Genomic DNA, 18,774 nt, shown 5'->3' with positions numbered 1-18,774 from the left:
CAAAATGACATTTTAATTTAAATTTTATAAGTTTAATTTGAATTTATTCATGTGATGTGGTTAACAATGGTTAGGCCAGCATATATTTTGGAAACAGTAGAGACTGATGACACTGCCAGTTCGCAAGGCGGCCAGGTCTGTCAATCAAAAGTTGGCGCAGAGGCAGAGTGGAAGAGTCGGACATCGCACAGAGCCGTGGTAATAGGGGACTCCATCGTGAGAGGAACTGACCGGGGTTTTTGTGGCAGCAGACGGGATTTAAGGATGGTGTGTTGCCTTCCTGGTGCCAGGGTGAAAGACATCGCGGACAGAGTGCAGGAAATCCTCAAGGACGAGGGTGAAGAGCCAGAGGTGGTGGTACATGTCGGCACAAATGATGTCGGGAAGAAGAAGAGGAACATACTACAGCGGGACTTCGGAGAACTAGGAAGGAGGCTGAAAAGCAGGACATCCAAGCTGGTTATCTCCGGTTTGCTTCCAGTTCCTCGGGCTAGTGTGGCCAGAAACAGGGAGATAATGGACTTGAACGTGTGGTTGGGGAACTGGTGCAGGAAGCAAGGATTTAAGTTCTTGGATCACTGGGGTATATTTTGTGGTAAGCATTTATTCTAGGTTAGGGACCAGCATTCTGGCAGGCAGGTTTTCTACTGCAGCACCGCTACATTTAAACTAAGTAGCGGGGGGAGGGGACAAACTGGATGTTTAAAAAGGAAATTTAAGGGAAAGTTAGAACAAGAGAAGTCAAGAAAGACAACTGTATCAATGAGGCATAAAACTTGGAAAGGGATCATGCTGTAAGGTTGAATGAAATAGGGGTTGATGGGAAGGGTGAGAGCAGTAACAAATTAAAAATACTATACATGAATGCACGAAGCATTAGGCATAAGATGGATGAGCTTGAGGCTCTTTTGGAAATTGGCAGATACGCTATTGTGGGGATAACTGAGACGTGGCTTCAAGTGGACAGGGCCTGGGAAATGAATATTCAAGGCTACACGTGCTATCATAAGGACAGACTGACGGGCAGAGGGGGTGGGGTGGCCTTGTTGGTAAGGGAGATTTCAGTCCCTTGCGCTGGGAGACCTAGAATCAGGGGATGTAGAGTCAGTGTGAATAGAGCTGCGAAATACTAAGGGTAAAAAGACCCTCTTGGGAGTCATCTACAGGCCCCCAAACAGTAGTCTGGATGTCAGATGTAAGTTGAATCAGGAGCTGAAATTGGCCTGTTGTAAAGATGTTACTACAGTTGTTATGAGGGATTTTACCATGCAGGTAGACTGGGAGAATCAGGATGGTATTGGGCCTCAAGAAAGAGACTTTGTGGAGTGCCTCAGAGATGGATTCTTAGAGCAGCTGATGCTGGAGCCGACCAGGGAGAAGGCAATTCTGGATCTGGTATTGTGTAATGAACCAGAATTGGTCAGAGACCTCGAAGTGAAGGAGCCATTGGGAAGTAGTGACCATAATACATTAAGCTTCAATCTGCAATTTGAGAGGGAGAGGGTACAGTCGGAAGTGACAGTACTTCTGTTGAATAAAGGGAACTATGGAGCTATGAGGGAGGAGCTGGCCAAAGTTCAATGGTGCAATACCTTAGCAGGGATGACCGTGGCGGATATTTCTGTGTATAATGCAGAAGTTGCAGGATCAGTTCATTCCTAAAAGGAAGAAAGATCCCAGGAGGAGGCATTGGTGGCCGTGGCTGACAAGGGAAGTTAAGAAACATATAAAGTTAAAAGAGAAAAAGTATAACATAGCAAAGATAAGTGGGAAAACTGAGGATTGGGAAGCTTTTAAAGAGCAACAGAGGATTACTAAGAAGGAAATACGCAGAGGAAAAATGAGGTATGAAGGTAAATTGGCCAATAATATAAAGGAGGATAGTAAAAGCTTTTTTATGTATGTGCAAAGCAAAAAAATGGTTAGGACTAAAATTGGGCCCTTGAAGACAGAAACAGGGGAATATATTATGGGGAACAAAGAAATGACAGAGGAATTAAATGGGTACTTCAGATCTGTGTTCACTGGGGAAGACACAAGCAATCTCCCTGAGGTAACAGTGGCTGAAGGACCTGAACTTAAGGGAATTTATATTTGCCAGGATTTGGTGTTGGAGAGACAGTTAGGTCTGAAGGTTGATAAGTCTCCGGGGCCTGATGGTCTGCATCCCAGGGTACTGAAGGAGGTTGCTTGGGAAATCGTGGATGCGTTGGTGATTATTTTCCAGAGTTCGAGAAATTCGGAGTTGGTTCCTGAGGATTGGAGGGTGGCTAATGTTATACCACTTTTCAAGAAAGGTGGGAGAGAGAAAGCAGGAAATTATAGACCAGTTAGTCTGACCTCAGTGGTGGGAAAGATGCTGGCGTCTATTATAAAGCATGAAATTACGGCACATCTGGATAGTAGTAACAGGATAGGACAGAGTCAGCATGGATTTATGAAGGGGAAATCATGCTTGACTAATCTTTGAATTTTTTGAGGATGTAACTCTGAAGATGGATGAGGGAGATCCAGTAGATGTAGTGTACCTGGACTTTCAGAAAGCTTTTGATAAAGTCCCACACAGGAGGTTAGTGAGTAAAATTAGGGCCATTTGGTATTGGGGGCAAAGTACTAGATTGGATTGAAAATTGGTTGGCTGATAGGAAACAAAGGGTAGTCATAAACGGCTCCATTTTGGAATGGAGGGCTTATGCCCGAAACGTCGATTCCCCTGTTCCCTGGATGCTGCCTGACCTGCTGCGCTTTTCCAGCAACACATTTTCAGCTCTGATCTCCAGCATCTGCAGTCCTCACTTTCTCCATTTCGGAATGGCAGGCAGTGACCTGTGCGGTATCGCAGGGATCCGTGCTGGGACCGCAGCTTTTTACAATATATGTTAATGATATAGAAGATGGTATCAGCAATAACATTAGCAAATTTGCTGATGATACAAAGCTGGGTGGCAGGGTGAAATGTGATGAGGATGTTAGGAGATTACAGGGTGACCTGGACAAGTTAGGTGAGTGGTCAGATGCATGGCAGATGCAGTTTAATGTGGATAAATGTATGGTTATCCACGTTGGTGGCAAGAACAGGAAGGCAGATTACTACCTCAATGGAATCAATTTAGGTAAAGGGGCAGTACAGAGAGATCTGGGTGTTCTTGTACACCAGTCAATGAAGGCAAGCATGCAGGTACAGCAGGTAGTGAAGAAGGCTATTAGCATGCTGGTCTTCATAACAAGAGGAATTGAGTATAGAAGCAGAGGTGCTTCTGCAGCTGTACAGGGCCCTGGTGAGACCACACGTGGAGTACTGTGTGCAGTTCTGGTCTCCAAATTTGAGGAAAGACATTCTGGCTATTGAGAGTGTGCAGCGGAGGTTCACGAGGTCAATTCCTGGAATGGCGGGATTACCTTACACTGAAAGACTGAAGTGACTGGGCTTGTATACCCTTGAGTTTAGAAGACTGAGAGGAGATCTGATTGAGACATATAAGATTATTAAAGGATTGGACACTCTGGAGACAGGAAACATGTTTCCGCTGATGGGTGAGTGCCGAACCAGAGGACACAGGGGTAGACCATTTAGGACAGAGATGAGGAGAAACGTCTTCACCCAGAGAGTGGTGGCTGTGTGGAATGCTCTGCCCCAGAGGGCAGTGGAAGCCCAGTCTCTGGATTCATTTAAGAAAGAGTTGGATAGAGCTCTCAAAGATAGTGGAATCAAGGGTTATGGAGATAAGGCAGGAAGAGGATACTGATTAGGAATGATCAGCCATGATCATATTGAATGGCGGTGCAGGCTCGAAGGGCTGAATGGCCTACTCCTGCACCTATTGTCTATTGTCTATATTGCCTATCCTTATGTGCCCAGTGGGCTATAAGTGTCAACCACATAGCTGTTAGTCTGGAGTCACATGTGCGCCAGGCCAGGTAAGGACAAAAGATTTCCATGAGTTCAAAATGCAGATTCCAATCATAGTAAAATATACATAAATCACACCTGAGACAAACGTATAGTGATCTGCTTCCAGGATTCCAGAAGAGGCGTAAAACTTTTATATTCTGGAATAATGAGCAAAGTGGGTGAGATCATGTCATTTAACAGGAAAGCATACATTTCTACACTGGGGATTGCATGCAAGATTTCACAGAATTTCTGAAGGACAATTAAAGTAAAATTAAGGTCTAGGTGAGGAATCAAGTCCTGTTATGTCCAATTGGTGGACCCATCTATGAACTTTATTGGAGTTGTTGTAGAATAATTCATGAATCTACACACTCCAAGAGGGAAAAAATCTGTCACGTTTTTTGTGCAGTTGGCGCTCAGCCATGTGCTTGCTGTATACTACATTTCTTAAATTTTGAATCATTTTTCTCTTTGATTTATCTATGCAATAAAATGTTCACTTTTACCTTAAAATGTGCTTTGAATGCATTCATCTTTATGCAGTCAAAACTGTGTGAACAAACCTTATCATGGACCAATGTTATTGGCTAAAGCAGTCACTTCCACCTGCCTGCTGTTTCACTGGCTCTCTCTGCAGCTTGAACATGTCACCTATGGTTGAGCACAGAAGCACAACTTCTGCATGGGGGCTCAGCTGGTGCCTGGTCTTTGAAAGTCTCTGAGTGATGGAGATCTCAAGCATTTGTTGCTCCATTGGTTGTAGACATAGGCGCTCACCAGATTGTATCCCTGGATCTAATCTAGACACAGTATCCACTAAGGTTGTCATGCTAGCGGAAGGTGCAGGTGAATGACTTGCCATTCACAATCTTTCTCCTTTGAAGTGATTGGGCAATAATTTCCCGACTTCTGGGGTTGCCAGTTCTTGACTTGCAGAGGGTAAAGGGACATCTAGCTGGTCTTTGAATATGGGAACGGGGAACTCTGACCTCAAAAGGTTCTCAAAGTAGCGAGACATTCTGGCTCACTCAACACGATTCCCCAAAAGACTTGTGCAACATCTTGTTTATATCGAGAAAGCTGAGAAACATGTGATTATGTGTGCTAACCCTGGGCACTGGTAGATATGACACCATCTGAGGTGCTGGCTGCCATACTTTAGTTTCAAAATAGAAAATCTCAGCCTCAGTGGTATGGTCATTAGTATTTTTGTTTATTTTCCCAGTGTTAGCTTACATAGAAATTTATTTCTATCTGCCTATGAGGCATGGACATTTGGTTCCTATGATTATGTTGTGGCCACTATTTCTTTATTTTCTGATGAACATATTGGTTACCTGCTAGTTTCATTTCCTTAAGTCAAGCAATGTTACTTCCCTTGCTTGACTGAAATTGTATTGACCTCAGAACCAGCCCTGGAAGCATTCTAAAATAAACATTTTCAACGCTGAACAGGTGTTTTACATTTATTCCAGTTTATCTCATGGATGGTTAAAATCAGGCAAATGATTGCCTTGTCTTCTGAGATAATTTTTTATGTTTTTGCATCTTTCCCTTCTATCTTATCTGCACAGCTTGGTGATCTGTACTGTATTCAAAGAATTGCTGTAAATCATGCAAATGCCTTGAGGATTATAGAGAGCCATTAGGGAATCAGCTGAGTCACTCACTGCAGAAAACCGAGCTTCTAACCTGTTTGAGCAGTGACAGTATTTATATGGTTATCCGAGTTGAGTTTAGGATTAAAGCTGAGCCCCAGACAGTTAAAGATGTGGAATGTCATGGTGGTAATGCCATTGAATATCAAGGGTTAGTGGTTCAACCCTCTCTTGTTGGAGATAGTTCTTGTATGGAAGTTTTGAATGCAAGTATTACTTAGTATTTATTATATCAAAGTCTAGATATTTTCCAGGTCTTACTGCATGCAAGTGTGATCTGTTATGAGAATAAGGAGCAGATCAGGCAATTCAGCCCCTCAAGCTTGGTCTGTCATTTGGTATGATCAAGGCTGAGCTAATCTCAGTCTCAACTTCACTTTCCTACTTGCTCTCCATAACACTTTGATCCTTTACCAATTAAAAATCTGTCCATCTCCACCTTAAATTTACTCAATGTCCTGGTTTCCATGGCACTCTGGATAGTGGATTCCACTGATTCATGACCCTTTGAGAGAAGTAATTTATCCTCATCTTTATTTTAAGTCTGCTACCTGTTATCCTAAATCTCTAACCTCTTATTATTGATTATCCCACATGAGGAAACATCCTCTTTGTATCTACTTTCTCAGTCTCTTTCAGCATCTAATATGTCTCAAATCAATCTCATCTCATTCTTTTAAATTCCAATGATTATAGGCCTAAACTGCCCAATCTCTCCATGAGATAGAGATGCCAGTGTTGGACTGGGCGAAGGAGCAATGCTCCGAAAACTAACGCTTCCAAATAAATGTTGGACTATAACCCTAGTGTTGTGAGATTTTTAATTCTCTTCATGAGATAAAGCTTTCATCTCTGGAATCAATCTGGTGAACCTCCTCTGAACTGCCTCCAATGCAACTACATCCTTCCTCAAGTAAGAGGCATACAATACTCCAGGTGCAGTCTTACTAATGCTTTGTACAGTTGCAGCACCACTTCTCTGCTCCTTTATTCCATGCGCAATAAATATCAAAATTTCATTTGCTTTCCTTACTAGCTGCTGTACTTAGAGTTATAAAGAATGGAAATCGACCCTTCAGTCCACCTCGTCCATGCTTGCACACATTCCAATATGACCTAATCCCATTTACCAGCATTTGGCACACATCTCTGTAAGCACTTCTGCTTCATGTACCCATCCAATGTCTTTTAATTCTAATTCTACCATTTCCTCTGGCATCTCATTCCATACAACACCCTCAATGTGAAAATGTTACCCTTTGAGTCCTTTTTAATTTTTCCCTCTCACCTTAAAGCTATGCTCCCTCTGCCCCTGATGCTCCAGAAAAAATAGCCCCAGTCTATTAAACCTCTCCCTACTCAAACCCTCCAACCCTGGCAACATCCTTGTAAGTCTTTTATGCATTCTCTCAAGTTTCAAAACATCCTTCCTATAGAAGGGCGGCCAGAATTGTACACAGTATTCTAAAAATGGCCACACCAATGTCCTGTAGGGCTGCAACTGACATCTCAACTCCCATACTCAAATGAAGGCAAGCATGCCAAAAGCCTTCTTCACCCTGTCTAACTGTGACTCCACCTTCTACAAAATATTCATCTGCACCCCTAGATGTCTTGGTTTGGCAACACTCCCCAGGGCCCCACCAATAACTGTACAAGTTCTGTCCTTGTTTGCCTTACCAAAATGCAACATCTCATATTTATCTAAATTAAACTCCATCTGCCACTCCTACTTGTACACTAGCTTTCTGTGACTCACGGACAAGGCCAACCTGGTCCCTCTGCAATGAAGCACTCTGAAGTTTATCTCCATTTTGATAATAAGTTGCTTTTTTACTCTCTGACTAAATGGATAACCTCACTTATCCACATTAAACTCCATCTGCCAAATTTTGGCTCATTCACCCAACCTATCTGTATCCATTTGTAATTTTCTTACTTCTTCATTGCAACTTACTTTCTTACCTATTTTAGAGTCATCTGCAAATTTGCTATAGAAATCAGGTACTGTCTTAACAAGCTTCCACACAACTGAAGCTAGACTTCACACTTCCTTTACTGAAATCTTTTTGCAATAAAAGTTAACATTCCATTAGCCCTCCTAAAAGCTTGCTGCACCAGTACATTAGCCTTAAGTGACTTATTAACAAGGGACCTAGATGTCTTTATACGTCCACACTTTAGAATCTCTTACCATTTCAGATATACTCCGCATATCTATTCCTCCTACCAATGTGGACAACCTCACATTTTTCACATTATATTCCATCTGCCATGTTTTTGTGCTTTCACTAAATCTGTCTAATCTTTCTAAAGCTGCTTTACATTTTCCTCACAGCACACTCCCACTGAGCTTCGTATCATTCACAAATTGGGAAATGTTACATTTGGTCTCCAACTCTAAATCACTGATAATATATAGCGAACAGCTCTGGCCTAAGTATTGATCCTCACGGTACTCCACAAGTCTCCAGCTTGCCAATGTGGAAATAACTCATTTAGTCCGAAGTATTTAGACAATAGACAATAGGTGCAGGAGTAGGCCATTCTGCCCTTCAAGCCTGCACCACCATTCAATATGATCATGGCTGATCATCCTTAATCAGTATCCTGTTCCTGCCTTATCCCCATAACCCTTGATTCCACAATCCTTGAGAGCTCTATCCAACTCTTTCTTAAATGAATCCAGAGACTGGGCCTCCACTGCCCTCTGGGGCAGAGCATTCCACACAGTCACCACTCTCTGGGTGAAAAAGATTTTCCTCATCTCTGTCCTAAATGGTCTACCCCGTATTTTTAAGCTGTGTCCTCTGGTTCGGCACTGACCCATCAGCAGAAACATGTTTCCTGTCTCCAGAGTGTCCAATCCTTTAATAATCTTATATGTCTCAATCAGATCTCCTCTCAGTCTTCTAAACTCAAGGGTATACAAGCCCAGTCGCTTCAGTCTTTCAGTGTAAGGTAATCCCGCCATTCCAGGAATTGACCTCGTGAACCTACGCTGCACTCCCTCAATAGCCAGAATGTCTTTCCTCAAATTTGGAGACCAGAACTGCACACAGTACTTCACGTGTGGTCTCACCAGGGCCCTGTACAGCTGCAGAAGAACCTCTTTGCTTCTATACTCAATCCCTCTTGTTATGAAGGCCAGCATGCTATTAGCCTTCTTCACTACCTGCTGTACCTGTATGCTTACCTTCATTGATTGGTGTACAAGAACACCCAGATCTCTCTGTACTGCCCCTTTACTAAATTGATTCCATTGAGGTAGTAAGCTGCCTTTCTATTCTTGCCACCAAAGTGGATAACCATACATTTATCCACATTAAACTGCATCTGCCATGCATCTGACCACTCACCTAACTTGTCCAGGTCACCCTGTAATCTCCTAACATCCTCATCACATTTCACCCTGTCACCCAGCATAGTATCATCAGCAAATTTGCTAATGTTATTGCTAATACCATCTTCTATATCATTAACATATATTGTAAAAAGCTGCGGTCCCAGTACTGATCCCTGCGGTACCCCACTGGTCACTGCCTGCCATTCCGAAATGGAGCCGTTTATGACTACCCTTTGTTTCCTATCAGCCAACCAACTTTCAATCCAAGTTAGTACTTTGCCCCCAATACCAAGCGCCCTAATTTTGTTCACTAACCTCCTATATGGGACTTTATCGAAAGCTTTCTGAAAGTCCAGGTACACTACATCTACTGGATCTCCCTCGTCCATCTTCAGAGTTACATCCTCAGAGTTACTCCATTTACTTCAATAACATCCATGCCTGTATGCTACGTGCTATCCTATGTATTTTAATTTTCGTAGTAGCATCCTATGGGTCGGAGTGTAAATTTCAATCAGATTCACCCCCCAATCCTACTAAACTCCACTGAATACAGACCCAGAGACCTAAACCACGCTTTTTGTGATAAGTCCTTTATCTCCAGGATCATTCTTGTAAATCTCCTCTGGACCTCTCCAAAGCCAGCACATCCTTTCTTAGATATGGGGCCCAAAACTGCTCACAGTACTCCAAATGTAGTCTCACCAGAGCTTTGTACAGCCTCAGCAGTACATCTCTGCTCTTGTAGTCTTTTTGAAATGAATGCTAACATTCCATTTACCTTTACAAGTGCCAAATTAACCTGCATGTTAACCTTAAGAGAACCATGAACTAGGACTCCCAATTCCCTTTGTTTTTCAGATTTCTGAAGCATTTCCCGTTTGAAAATAGACTGCATCTGAATTCTTCCTATCAAAGTGAAAATCTCTTACACTTTCCAACATTGCATTCCATCTGCCCTTTCTTTGTCCACTAAGTCTAACTCAACTTCCCAGCCTCAACATTACCTGTCCCTTCACCTACCTTTGTGTCATCTCCAAACTCAGCAACAATTCCTTTGTCCAGATCACATATTTAAAACGACAGAAAGTGGGGTTTTGTACCCCGCAGATATCCCTTTACTTTGCACATAAATCATTTGCTATAAAAAAGTAGTCATGAAATGTACAAATGAAACAAACATTAGGTTAGAGCAAATAATGCAGAGTATATCCCAAAATACAGGGGGGAAAAGCCTACAGAAGTGCAGAAATGCAGTCTAATGGCAAATAAAATTTAAAGTAACGAAATACGTGAGAGATTGTTCACTCATTCAGTGGAAGGTCAGAAACTATTCGGTGAGAGGAGCAAAAGGATCCGGAAATAATGGTCTGTTAAACATGAGCAGCACAAGTTCATACTAGAATCACAACGCTGGGGGTTCATAAGGGATACAAGAAAGAGCACCCAGACCCAACAGTTAACACTCAACCACGAGAAGCAGGAACCGACCGTGATGTGATTGACGGCGCGGTCTGAGACGTGCGCGCGCAGGCACGGCATTCACCCGCTGGGAATCGTGAACGACGGCCGCATCGCGAGGTGGCCGGGGGCGCGCACGCCCGGGCTGGGGGGGCGGGGTCAGGTGAAGAGCGATTGAAGCAAGTGTCAGCAGGACAGGCGGAGGCAGAGGTGGCTGGCTTCGCTCTGAGGGAGCAAGTGGAGTGCTCATCACAGCCTCTGCTCTGCTCTCAGCCTCTCTCTTGCACCAGTCATGAATCCTCAGTGTGCTCGCTGTGGCAAAATTGTTTATCCCACGGAAAAAGTGAACTGCCTGGACAAGGTAATTGAATGATTTCGTGTTTGACACCCCCCCTCCCCAGCAAAAGACGGTCTGTCCTTGTTAGCGATGCGGTTCCGTCACTTAGCTCCTGGAAAGTGTTAAATAGACAGACAGACCGGGAATGTGGTTAGGAGACAGGGTGTGAGGGTGGGGGAATGGCGTTCAGATCAGACCGGCACTGGTGCATTAAAATGGAGTTTCCAGCCCCTGAACTACGCGAAAAGTGTCGTTTGTCAGGTGTCGGAGGCTTCAAACGCTGGCGAGACATCTATTCCACTTCTTCCATGTGTGATGTGACGCATTGCTGAACGATGCGAAGCATCTGACGGGACGGATTCCGGGCAACCTGTCAGTGATTGTGGCTGCACCTGAAGAGAACGAGTTAGCTATTTACTGAAAAATATGTTTTTCGTGCAGTTGGTTTATGTTCTGTTTTATTCACATGCATGTGTACATTTCACCTGATCCTTCTCTTTTTATATTCCTGCATTAAAAATTCAGCGTTTTCGCTCAGGAGATCAATGATCCATAGTTTGACGCAGAATTTATTGTTGAGGTGTGCAGACTGGAACAAATTATTTTGCTCGCGATTTAAGCATGTTTGTTTCATGTTATTCACAAATGTGGTTAATTTCATATATTTTTCTCGACATTGTGATTGTATTGACTTATTAGGTAAACCGCCTGAAGAAGAATTGATAGAGTTTTTCTTTTTTGTTGTTGCAGTATTGGCACAAATCATGTTTCCATTGCGAGATCTGCAGAATGACCCTAAATATGAAAACGTATAAAGGATACGAGAAGAAACCTTATTGCAACGCGTGAGTAAAGGTTGAATTATGTTTGTGTGGATGATGACTAACCTTATCAAAAGATTTTCGACGGAGAGATCTTAGCTGCTGTACAAAACCCGAAAGAACTGCGGATACTGTAAATCAGAAACAAAAACAGAAGTTTTTACAAACGCTCAGCAGGTCTGGCAGCATCTGTGCAGAGAAATCAGAGTTAACGTTTCTGGAACTGAAACTTTGCCATGTCTTCCCAGATGCTGCCAGACTTGCTGAGCTTTTCCAGCCACTTCTGTTTTTGTTAGCTGCTGTATTATCATTTTAATCTCTGACAATACAATAATGAGTATAGTTAACTAAGACAATGATTCTCGAAGAAACAAGTTTAGTGACCCTGTCCTAGGGTGTGGCAACTCTACTCACCATTTATCTTTGGCTTTTTAGTATTTAAGATTTTTTTTATTGTTATTCAGTCATTAAAAGTTTTCAATATTAAGATAGCATACATTTATGGCATTAGCAGTTTCATTGAATGGTCATTGTTGTTGGAATGAATATACTCACTGGAACTTTATTGATCTTTGAAAATATATAATTAAAAATGTGGCTAATATTGGGGAAATTACTTTGCTTCTGTGCTCAACTGAAATGCAAGTAATAGCTTTGAAATGCTTCAACAGTAAAGCTGGAGGCAAATCACCATAAAATCATCTAAAATGAGGTCCTTGAGCCTGCTCTGTCATTCAAAAAAATCATAGTTGATCTGATTGTTCCACATTCTACCTGCCCTGATAACCTTTCATTTACCTTTGCCTTAAAAGTATTCAAAGATTCTGATTCCACTCTTTTAAGGGGAAGAATTTCAAGGGCTCAGTAATCTTTTGTTAGAATATTGACAGTTTGTCAATTCATACAAGGTAATCTTCGACAAAGTCCCATAAGTTAGCAGACTGGCTGCTTGAGGAAAAAGGGCTGCCCTATCACCAAAACGTCAATGACTTCTCTCAGGAACCTGGGTAAAGGTACCTATATAGTGTACCATGATCCAAGAAGCATTCTAATTAAGCGAACCATTGGTGTCCTGAATTTGGATAGCTTGTAAAGGTCATTCAGTACCAGTGAGAGTGAGAAGATCCATCAGAATGACTCAGAAAGAAAATAGAGAAGTTATATTTGTGCAAGCTTTTATGAAATACAATCTGACACTGTCGTCTGAAATCCATTGGGAAGATTCTTCCTACATACAGCAAAATTGTAAAGCTGTTCATAATTAGCAGGTTTATGATTTAATTAGAAATAGAGTCTATTTCTTTATATGCAATAAAGAAACGCGTAGTGCCAATATTGGCAGAATCTAGTGAGTAAAATTTAAGGAAAGCCTACCGTGATCAACAAAAGAAACCTCTATTCGATTTCTGTAGTTAAGCTTTGTCCAGATATAAAGTCTACCAAAGTCCTTCAATTCTTCAGCATCCAAATATTGACTCACAACTTAGCTAAGGGTCACTGTTGCACAATCATCTCCATTACATAGGCTGAAAAACTGTGAGCTCCATTCTGAACATTTATGTAATCTGGGATAGATTTATCAGTTATTTGTCGTTAGGCACTTTGTTTTTCACTACTTTTTCTAATCTCCATGCAGATGTCCTTTGTCTCTGTTATTCTGACTTGTTTACAGCACAGTTAGCTCTATAATTTTTGTGCCTGATCATCTCTTACTGTATTGATTAAGGTTGTTCCACTGACTAACGGAGAGATCATTGTTGATTATAATTTTTTAAAAGAATTAATGAGTTATTTAAATAACTGTACTTTCTCCAAGTCCCATTTTGGTAATTGAACATACATTCCTTAATTGATTCTTAATTGATGATTCAGAATCAACGGAGGATTATTAAAAAAAAATTTGAACATGACATTGACATCAACTGAAAGATTTCTAAATGGCTAATATTTCCCCAACATCATGTATTAGTTTGGCAATGAGTGACTTCAATTTATCAATATTAGAACTGTATCTTTTACGATCACTTATTTGGAAAATCAACCTTAATGAAATCAAGGATATGACAAAGTAAAAATTAAAATGGGGTATAAGGTAAAGGTGAAGTCACCAAAGTCTAACCAGACCAGACAACCTCTTTCTCATTGGTGGGTGTTTAACCTGAGGGTCACCTAACTGCAGGTGAGGGGAGAGGTCAAGAAGGAGAGTCCTGCATGGTAACCTCAACCAGTGTGGGAATTGAACTCGCATTATTGTTGTCACTTTCCATCACAAATTATCTATCCAGTTAACTGAGCTAACTGATTCCTAAAATGGCATATAGTGGCATAATGGACGGTAATCCTGAAGTCTATTGTTATTCTGAAAAGGAGTTGAAACACTATCTTGACAGTTCATGAATGTGAATTCAATTAATCAAAGCAAATGTAAAATAAAAATACCCAGTAATGCTGAGTATGTAGCTACTGGAATCCCCAAAAAACCTTTTTGTCCTTTAGGGAAGCAAAACACTTGCACTTCCAAGGTATGGCTCATTTATGACAACCAACACCCTCTGAAATGGCCTAACAAGCTTTTAATGAAAACACTACAAAATACAATAAGACAAAAAAAAATGAACTATTCATCTTCAATTCATCCTGACTTACCAAACCTGTCCACCACCTATGAAGGCACAAGTCGGGAGTGTAATGGAATACTCTCCACTTACCTAGATGTGTGCAGTTTAAGAATGCACTCAAGGATTATCTCGAGAGTCAGCGGCTTCCATTTTGCAGCAGCAGTGGGAGTGTTCGAATTGCACTGTGGGAAGGTGACTGAACTGATGTATTTGGGCAGTGGCTGAATCCGAGACACTACATGTATAGTATCTCCCACCCACCCTCCACCTCTAACCAAACAAAAAAGACTGTGGTGTATTGATAAGGTAAGGCTTTTCTTTTTTTATTGTGTGATTTGTAAAAAAAAATCCTTTTTTTCTTATCTATTATTTGAAAAAACATAGGAGTATTAGAAATTAATTAACTCATAAATTTATATAAATTAATTAACTAAGTAGAGATGGCTGGGCAGGTGATGTGCTGTAGCTGTATGGTGTGGGAGCTGGCTGATCCCATTGTGAACTGCTGTGATCACATCAGCAGCAAGTGTTGGCTGTTGGAAGAATTCTGGCTCAGAGTTGATGATCCGGAATCTGAGCTTCAAACACTGCAGCACATTCGGGACGGAGTGAGTTACCTGGACACTTTGTTTCAGGAGGCAGTCACACCTGGGAGGTTAAATACTTCAAATTCAGTTAGTGATCAGGGACAGCAGGGTGTGACTGCAAGTGAGACAGGTCGAGGGATCCTGATTTAAGGAAGGGAGGAGCCTCAGCTCTTGACCTTATCCAACAGGTATGAGGTATTTGCTCCCTGTGGGGATGAGGAAAAGGACTGTAGGGAGGATGAGACAGCTGACCATGGCACCATGGTGCAGAAGGCCATTCAAGAGGGGGAGCAAAAAGACAAGTGGTAGTCATAGGGGATTCTATAATTAGGGGAATAGATAGTATCCTTTATAAGCTGGATCAGGAGTCCCGTATGGTGTGTTGCCTACCCTGTGCCAGGGTGAAGGACATCTCTGACCGGCTTGAAACGACATTGGAGTGGGAGAGGGAGGATCCAGTTTTTGTGGTCCATATTGAGACTAACAACATGGGCAAGGCTAGGAAGGAGAACCTGTTTGGGGTTTATCAAGCCCTAGGAACGAAATTAATGAACAGGTCCTCAAGGGTCATAATCTCTGGATTACTACCCGAGCCACGTGCAAATTGGCTTAGGGATAAGAAAATTACGGAAGTAAACACATGATGAGGATGGGGGGTTCGACTTCATGGGGCATTGGCATCAGTTTTGGAGCAGGAGGGATCTGTACTAATGAGACAGGCTCCCCCGAACCAATCTGGAACCAGTGTTCTAGTGAAAAGGATAAATAGGGTGGTCACTCGGACTTTAAACTACTGAGTTGGGGGGGAAGGTGGGGGGTGTGTGAGGTGGGGGAGGTGGTGGTGGGAAGGGAAACGGAAAATAACAAGAAGTATGACGGTAAATATAAAGATAAGCCTCAAGTGGACGTGAGCAGGAGGATTTAACTATGTGGCAGAATATGAAAGAAATAAAAAGGAAGGGTAACTCAAGAGATATTGTCAGAGATGTTGGAAATCATGAGGGTAAGAAAGCGAGCATAAGGGCACTTTACCTGAATGCTCGTAGCATTCGTATCAATGTTGATGAGTTACCAGCACAAATCATCGTGATTGAATGTGATTTAATAGCCATTACAGAGACATGGTTACAGGATGGTCACAACTGGGAGTTAAATATCCAGGGGTACCAAACCATTCAGAAGGACAGGAATGTAAGGGAGGTGGTGTAGCTCTGATATTCAAGGATGACATCAGGGTGGTGCTGAGAGATGATATTGTTTCTATGGAAAATACTATTGAATCCATTTGGGTGGAAATTAGAAAGTCTAAGAAGAAAATGACACTGATAGGTGTAGTCCAGCATCATATTGGGGCTGGAAATAAATAAAGCAATAACAAACGCCTGTGAAAATGGTACGGCAATTATCATGGGAGATTTTAATCTACATGCCAATTTGTTAAACCAACTTGGTCAAGGTAACCTTGAGGAGGAGTTCGTTGAATGCACCCGTGATAGTTTTCTTGAACAGTGTATAATGGAACGGAAGAGGGAGCAAGCTCACCTAGATCTGGCCTGTGTAATGAGACAGGAATAATTAATGATCTCATAGTTAGAGATCCTCTTGGAAGGAGCGATCACAGTATGGTTGAATTTAGAATACAGATGGAGCGTGTGAAGATAAAATCCATTAGCAAGTTGTGCTTAAACAAGGAAGACTACAATAAAATGAGTGAGGACTTAGCTAACGTAGACTGAAAACAAAGATTTTATGATGGGACAATTGACGAGAAGAGGAGGCCTTTGAAAGCAATTTTTCAAAGTGCTCAGCAAAAGTATATTGCAGCAAAAAGGAAGGACTGTACGAAAAGGGTAATCGGCCAAGGGTGTCTAAGGAAATAAGGCAGACTATCAAATTGAAAGAGAAGGCATACATAATGGTCAAGAAAGGCAGGAAACTAGAAGATTGGGAAAACGTTAAAGATCAGCAGAAAGTCACAAAGAGCTATAGAGAAAAGTAAGAGAGAACATGAGAAAAAAAATGGGCACAGAATATAGATAGCAAAAGTTTATATAAATATATAAAATGGAAAAGAGTGACTAAAGTAAACGTTGGTCCTTTAGAGGATGAGAAGGGGCATTTGGTTATGGGTTAAGGGCAGAGCAGTAGACGTGATCTATATGGACTGCAGTAAAGTGTTCGACAAGATTCCCTTTGAGAGATTGGTGAGCAAGGTTGGATCTCATGGAATACAGGGAGAACTAGCCATTTGGATACAGAACTGGCTCAAAGGTAGAAGACAGATGGTGGTGGTGGAGGGTTGTTTTTCAGATTGGAGGCCTGTGACCAGTGGAGTGCCACAAGGATCAGTGTTGGGTCCACTACTTTTCATCATTTACATAAATGATATACCTCTTAATGTGAGCTTAAGAGGTATAGTTAATAAGTTTGCACATGGCACTAAAATTGGAGATGTAGTGGACAGCGAAGAAGGTTACAGATTACAACGGGATCTTGATTAGATGAGCCAATGGGCTGAGGAATGGCAGATGAAGTTTAATTTATATAAATGCAAGGTGCTGAATTTTGCAGATCTTAGCAGGACTTGTGCACTTAATGGTAAGGTCCTGGGGATTGTCACTGAACAAAAAGACCTGGAGTGCACGTTCATAGCTCCTTGAAAGTAGAGTTGCCAGTGGATACGATAGTGAAGAAGGCGTTTGGTATGCTTTTTTATTGGTCAGAGTATTGAGTACAGGAGTTGGGAGGTCATGTTGTGGCTGTACAGGACATTTCTGGAATATTGCATGCAGTTCTGGTCTCCTTCCTATCGGAAAGATGTTGTGAAACTTGAAAGGGTTCAGAAAAGATTTACAAGGATGTTGCCAGGGTTGGAAGATTTGAGCTACAGGGAGAGGTTGAACAGGCTGGGGCTGTTTTCCATGAAGTGTTGGAGGCTGAGAGATGACCTTATAGAGGTTTATAAAATCATGAGGGGTTTGGTTAGGGTAAATGGACAAGGTTTTTTCCCTGGGGTGGGGTTGTCCAGATCTATAGGGAATGGGTTTAGGGTGAGAGGGGAAAGATATAAAAGAGACCTATGGGGCAACTTTTTCACACAGAGGGTGGTACGTGTATGGAATGAGCTGCCAGAGGAAGTGGTGAAGGCAAGTACAATTGCAACATTTAAAAGGCATTTGGATGGATATATGAATAGGAAGGGTTTGGAAGAATATGGGCTGGGTGCTGGCAGGTGGGACGAGATTGGGTTGGGATATCTGGTCGGCATGAACGAGTTGGACCGAAGGTCTGTTTTCATGCTGTACATCTCTATGGCTCTGTGACTCTTTATGAAGAAATGGCCGAGGCATTGAACAGGTATTTTGTGTTGGTCTTCACAATGGAGGACACTAATAACATGCCAGAAATTGACAAAGAGGTGAAGGTAGGTGAGCACCTGGAAACAATCATTATTATGGAAGTGTTAGTGCTTGGCAAGCGAATTAGATTAGATTAGATTAGATTAGATTACTTACAGTGTGGAAACAGGCCCTTCGGCCCAACAAGTCCACACCGCCCCGCCGAAGCGCAACCCACCCATACCCCTACATTTATCTCTTACCTAAGACTAGGGACATTTTAGCATGGCCAATTCACCTAACCTGCACATCTTTGGACTGTGGGAGGAAACCGGAGCACCCGGAGGAAACCCACGCAGACACGGGGAGAACGCGCAAACTCCACACAGTCAGTCGCCTGAGTCGGGAATTGAACCCGGGTCTCTGGCGCTGTGAGGCAGCAGTGCTAATCACTGTGCCACCGTGCTGCATAGACAAGTCTCCTGGCCCTGATGGAATACATCTCAGGGTACTAAAAGGTGGGCGAAATAGCAAGTGCACTTGTGATAATTTTCCAAAATTCGCTGGACTCTGGGGCAGTTCCAGCAAATGTGGTGCCACTGTTTGAAAAGGGAGGGGGACAAAAGATGGGGAATTATAAATTAGTAACCTCTGTAGTGGGGAAGATGCTTGAGTCTGTTATCAAGGAAGAAATAGCAGGGCATCTTGAAAGA

General features: G+C 42.2%; 1 protein-coding gene across 2 annotated transcripts in view; it reads left to right on the top strand.

Annotated features, from left to right (window-relative positions):
- The first annotated feature begins 10,552 nt into the window (after positions 1-10,552).
- Positions 10,553-18,774, top strand: part of nebl (nebulette) — a 347,345-nt gene continuing 339,123 nt past the window's right edge. Inside the window, exons 1-2 of one of the 2 annotated variants that reach the window (XM_043690429.2) lie at positions 10,553-10,721; positions 11,448-11,542. In XM_043690429.2, the coding sequence (XP_043546364.1) occupies positions 10,653-10,721; positions 11,448-11,542 (164 nt within the window). In that variant the 5' untranslated portion in view covers positions 10,553-10,652. Of the gene's footprint in view, positions 10,722-11,100; positions 11,278-11,447; positions 11,543-18,774 lie in introns of those variants that run through there. The other variant, XM_043690431.2, reaches the window with a different exon arrangement.

The sequence above is a fragment of the Chiloscyllium plagiosum genome, unplaced genomic scaffold, assembly GCF_037043375.1.
Source record: "Chiloscyllium plagiosum isolate Xiang-an unplaced genomic scaffold, Cpla_swu_hap1 HiC_scaffold_5, whole genome shotgun sequence".
Classification (NCBI taxonomy): domain Eukaryota; kingdom Metazoa; phylum Chordata; class Chondrichthyes; order Orectolobiformes; family Hemiscylliidae; genus Chiloscyllium; species Chiloscyllium plagiosum.
The sequence above is the reverse complement of the archived record's forward strand: the minus strand, read 5'-3'. Positions and strand labels throughout refer to the sequence as shown.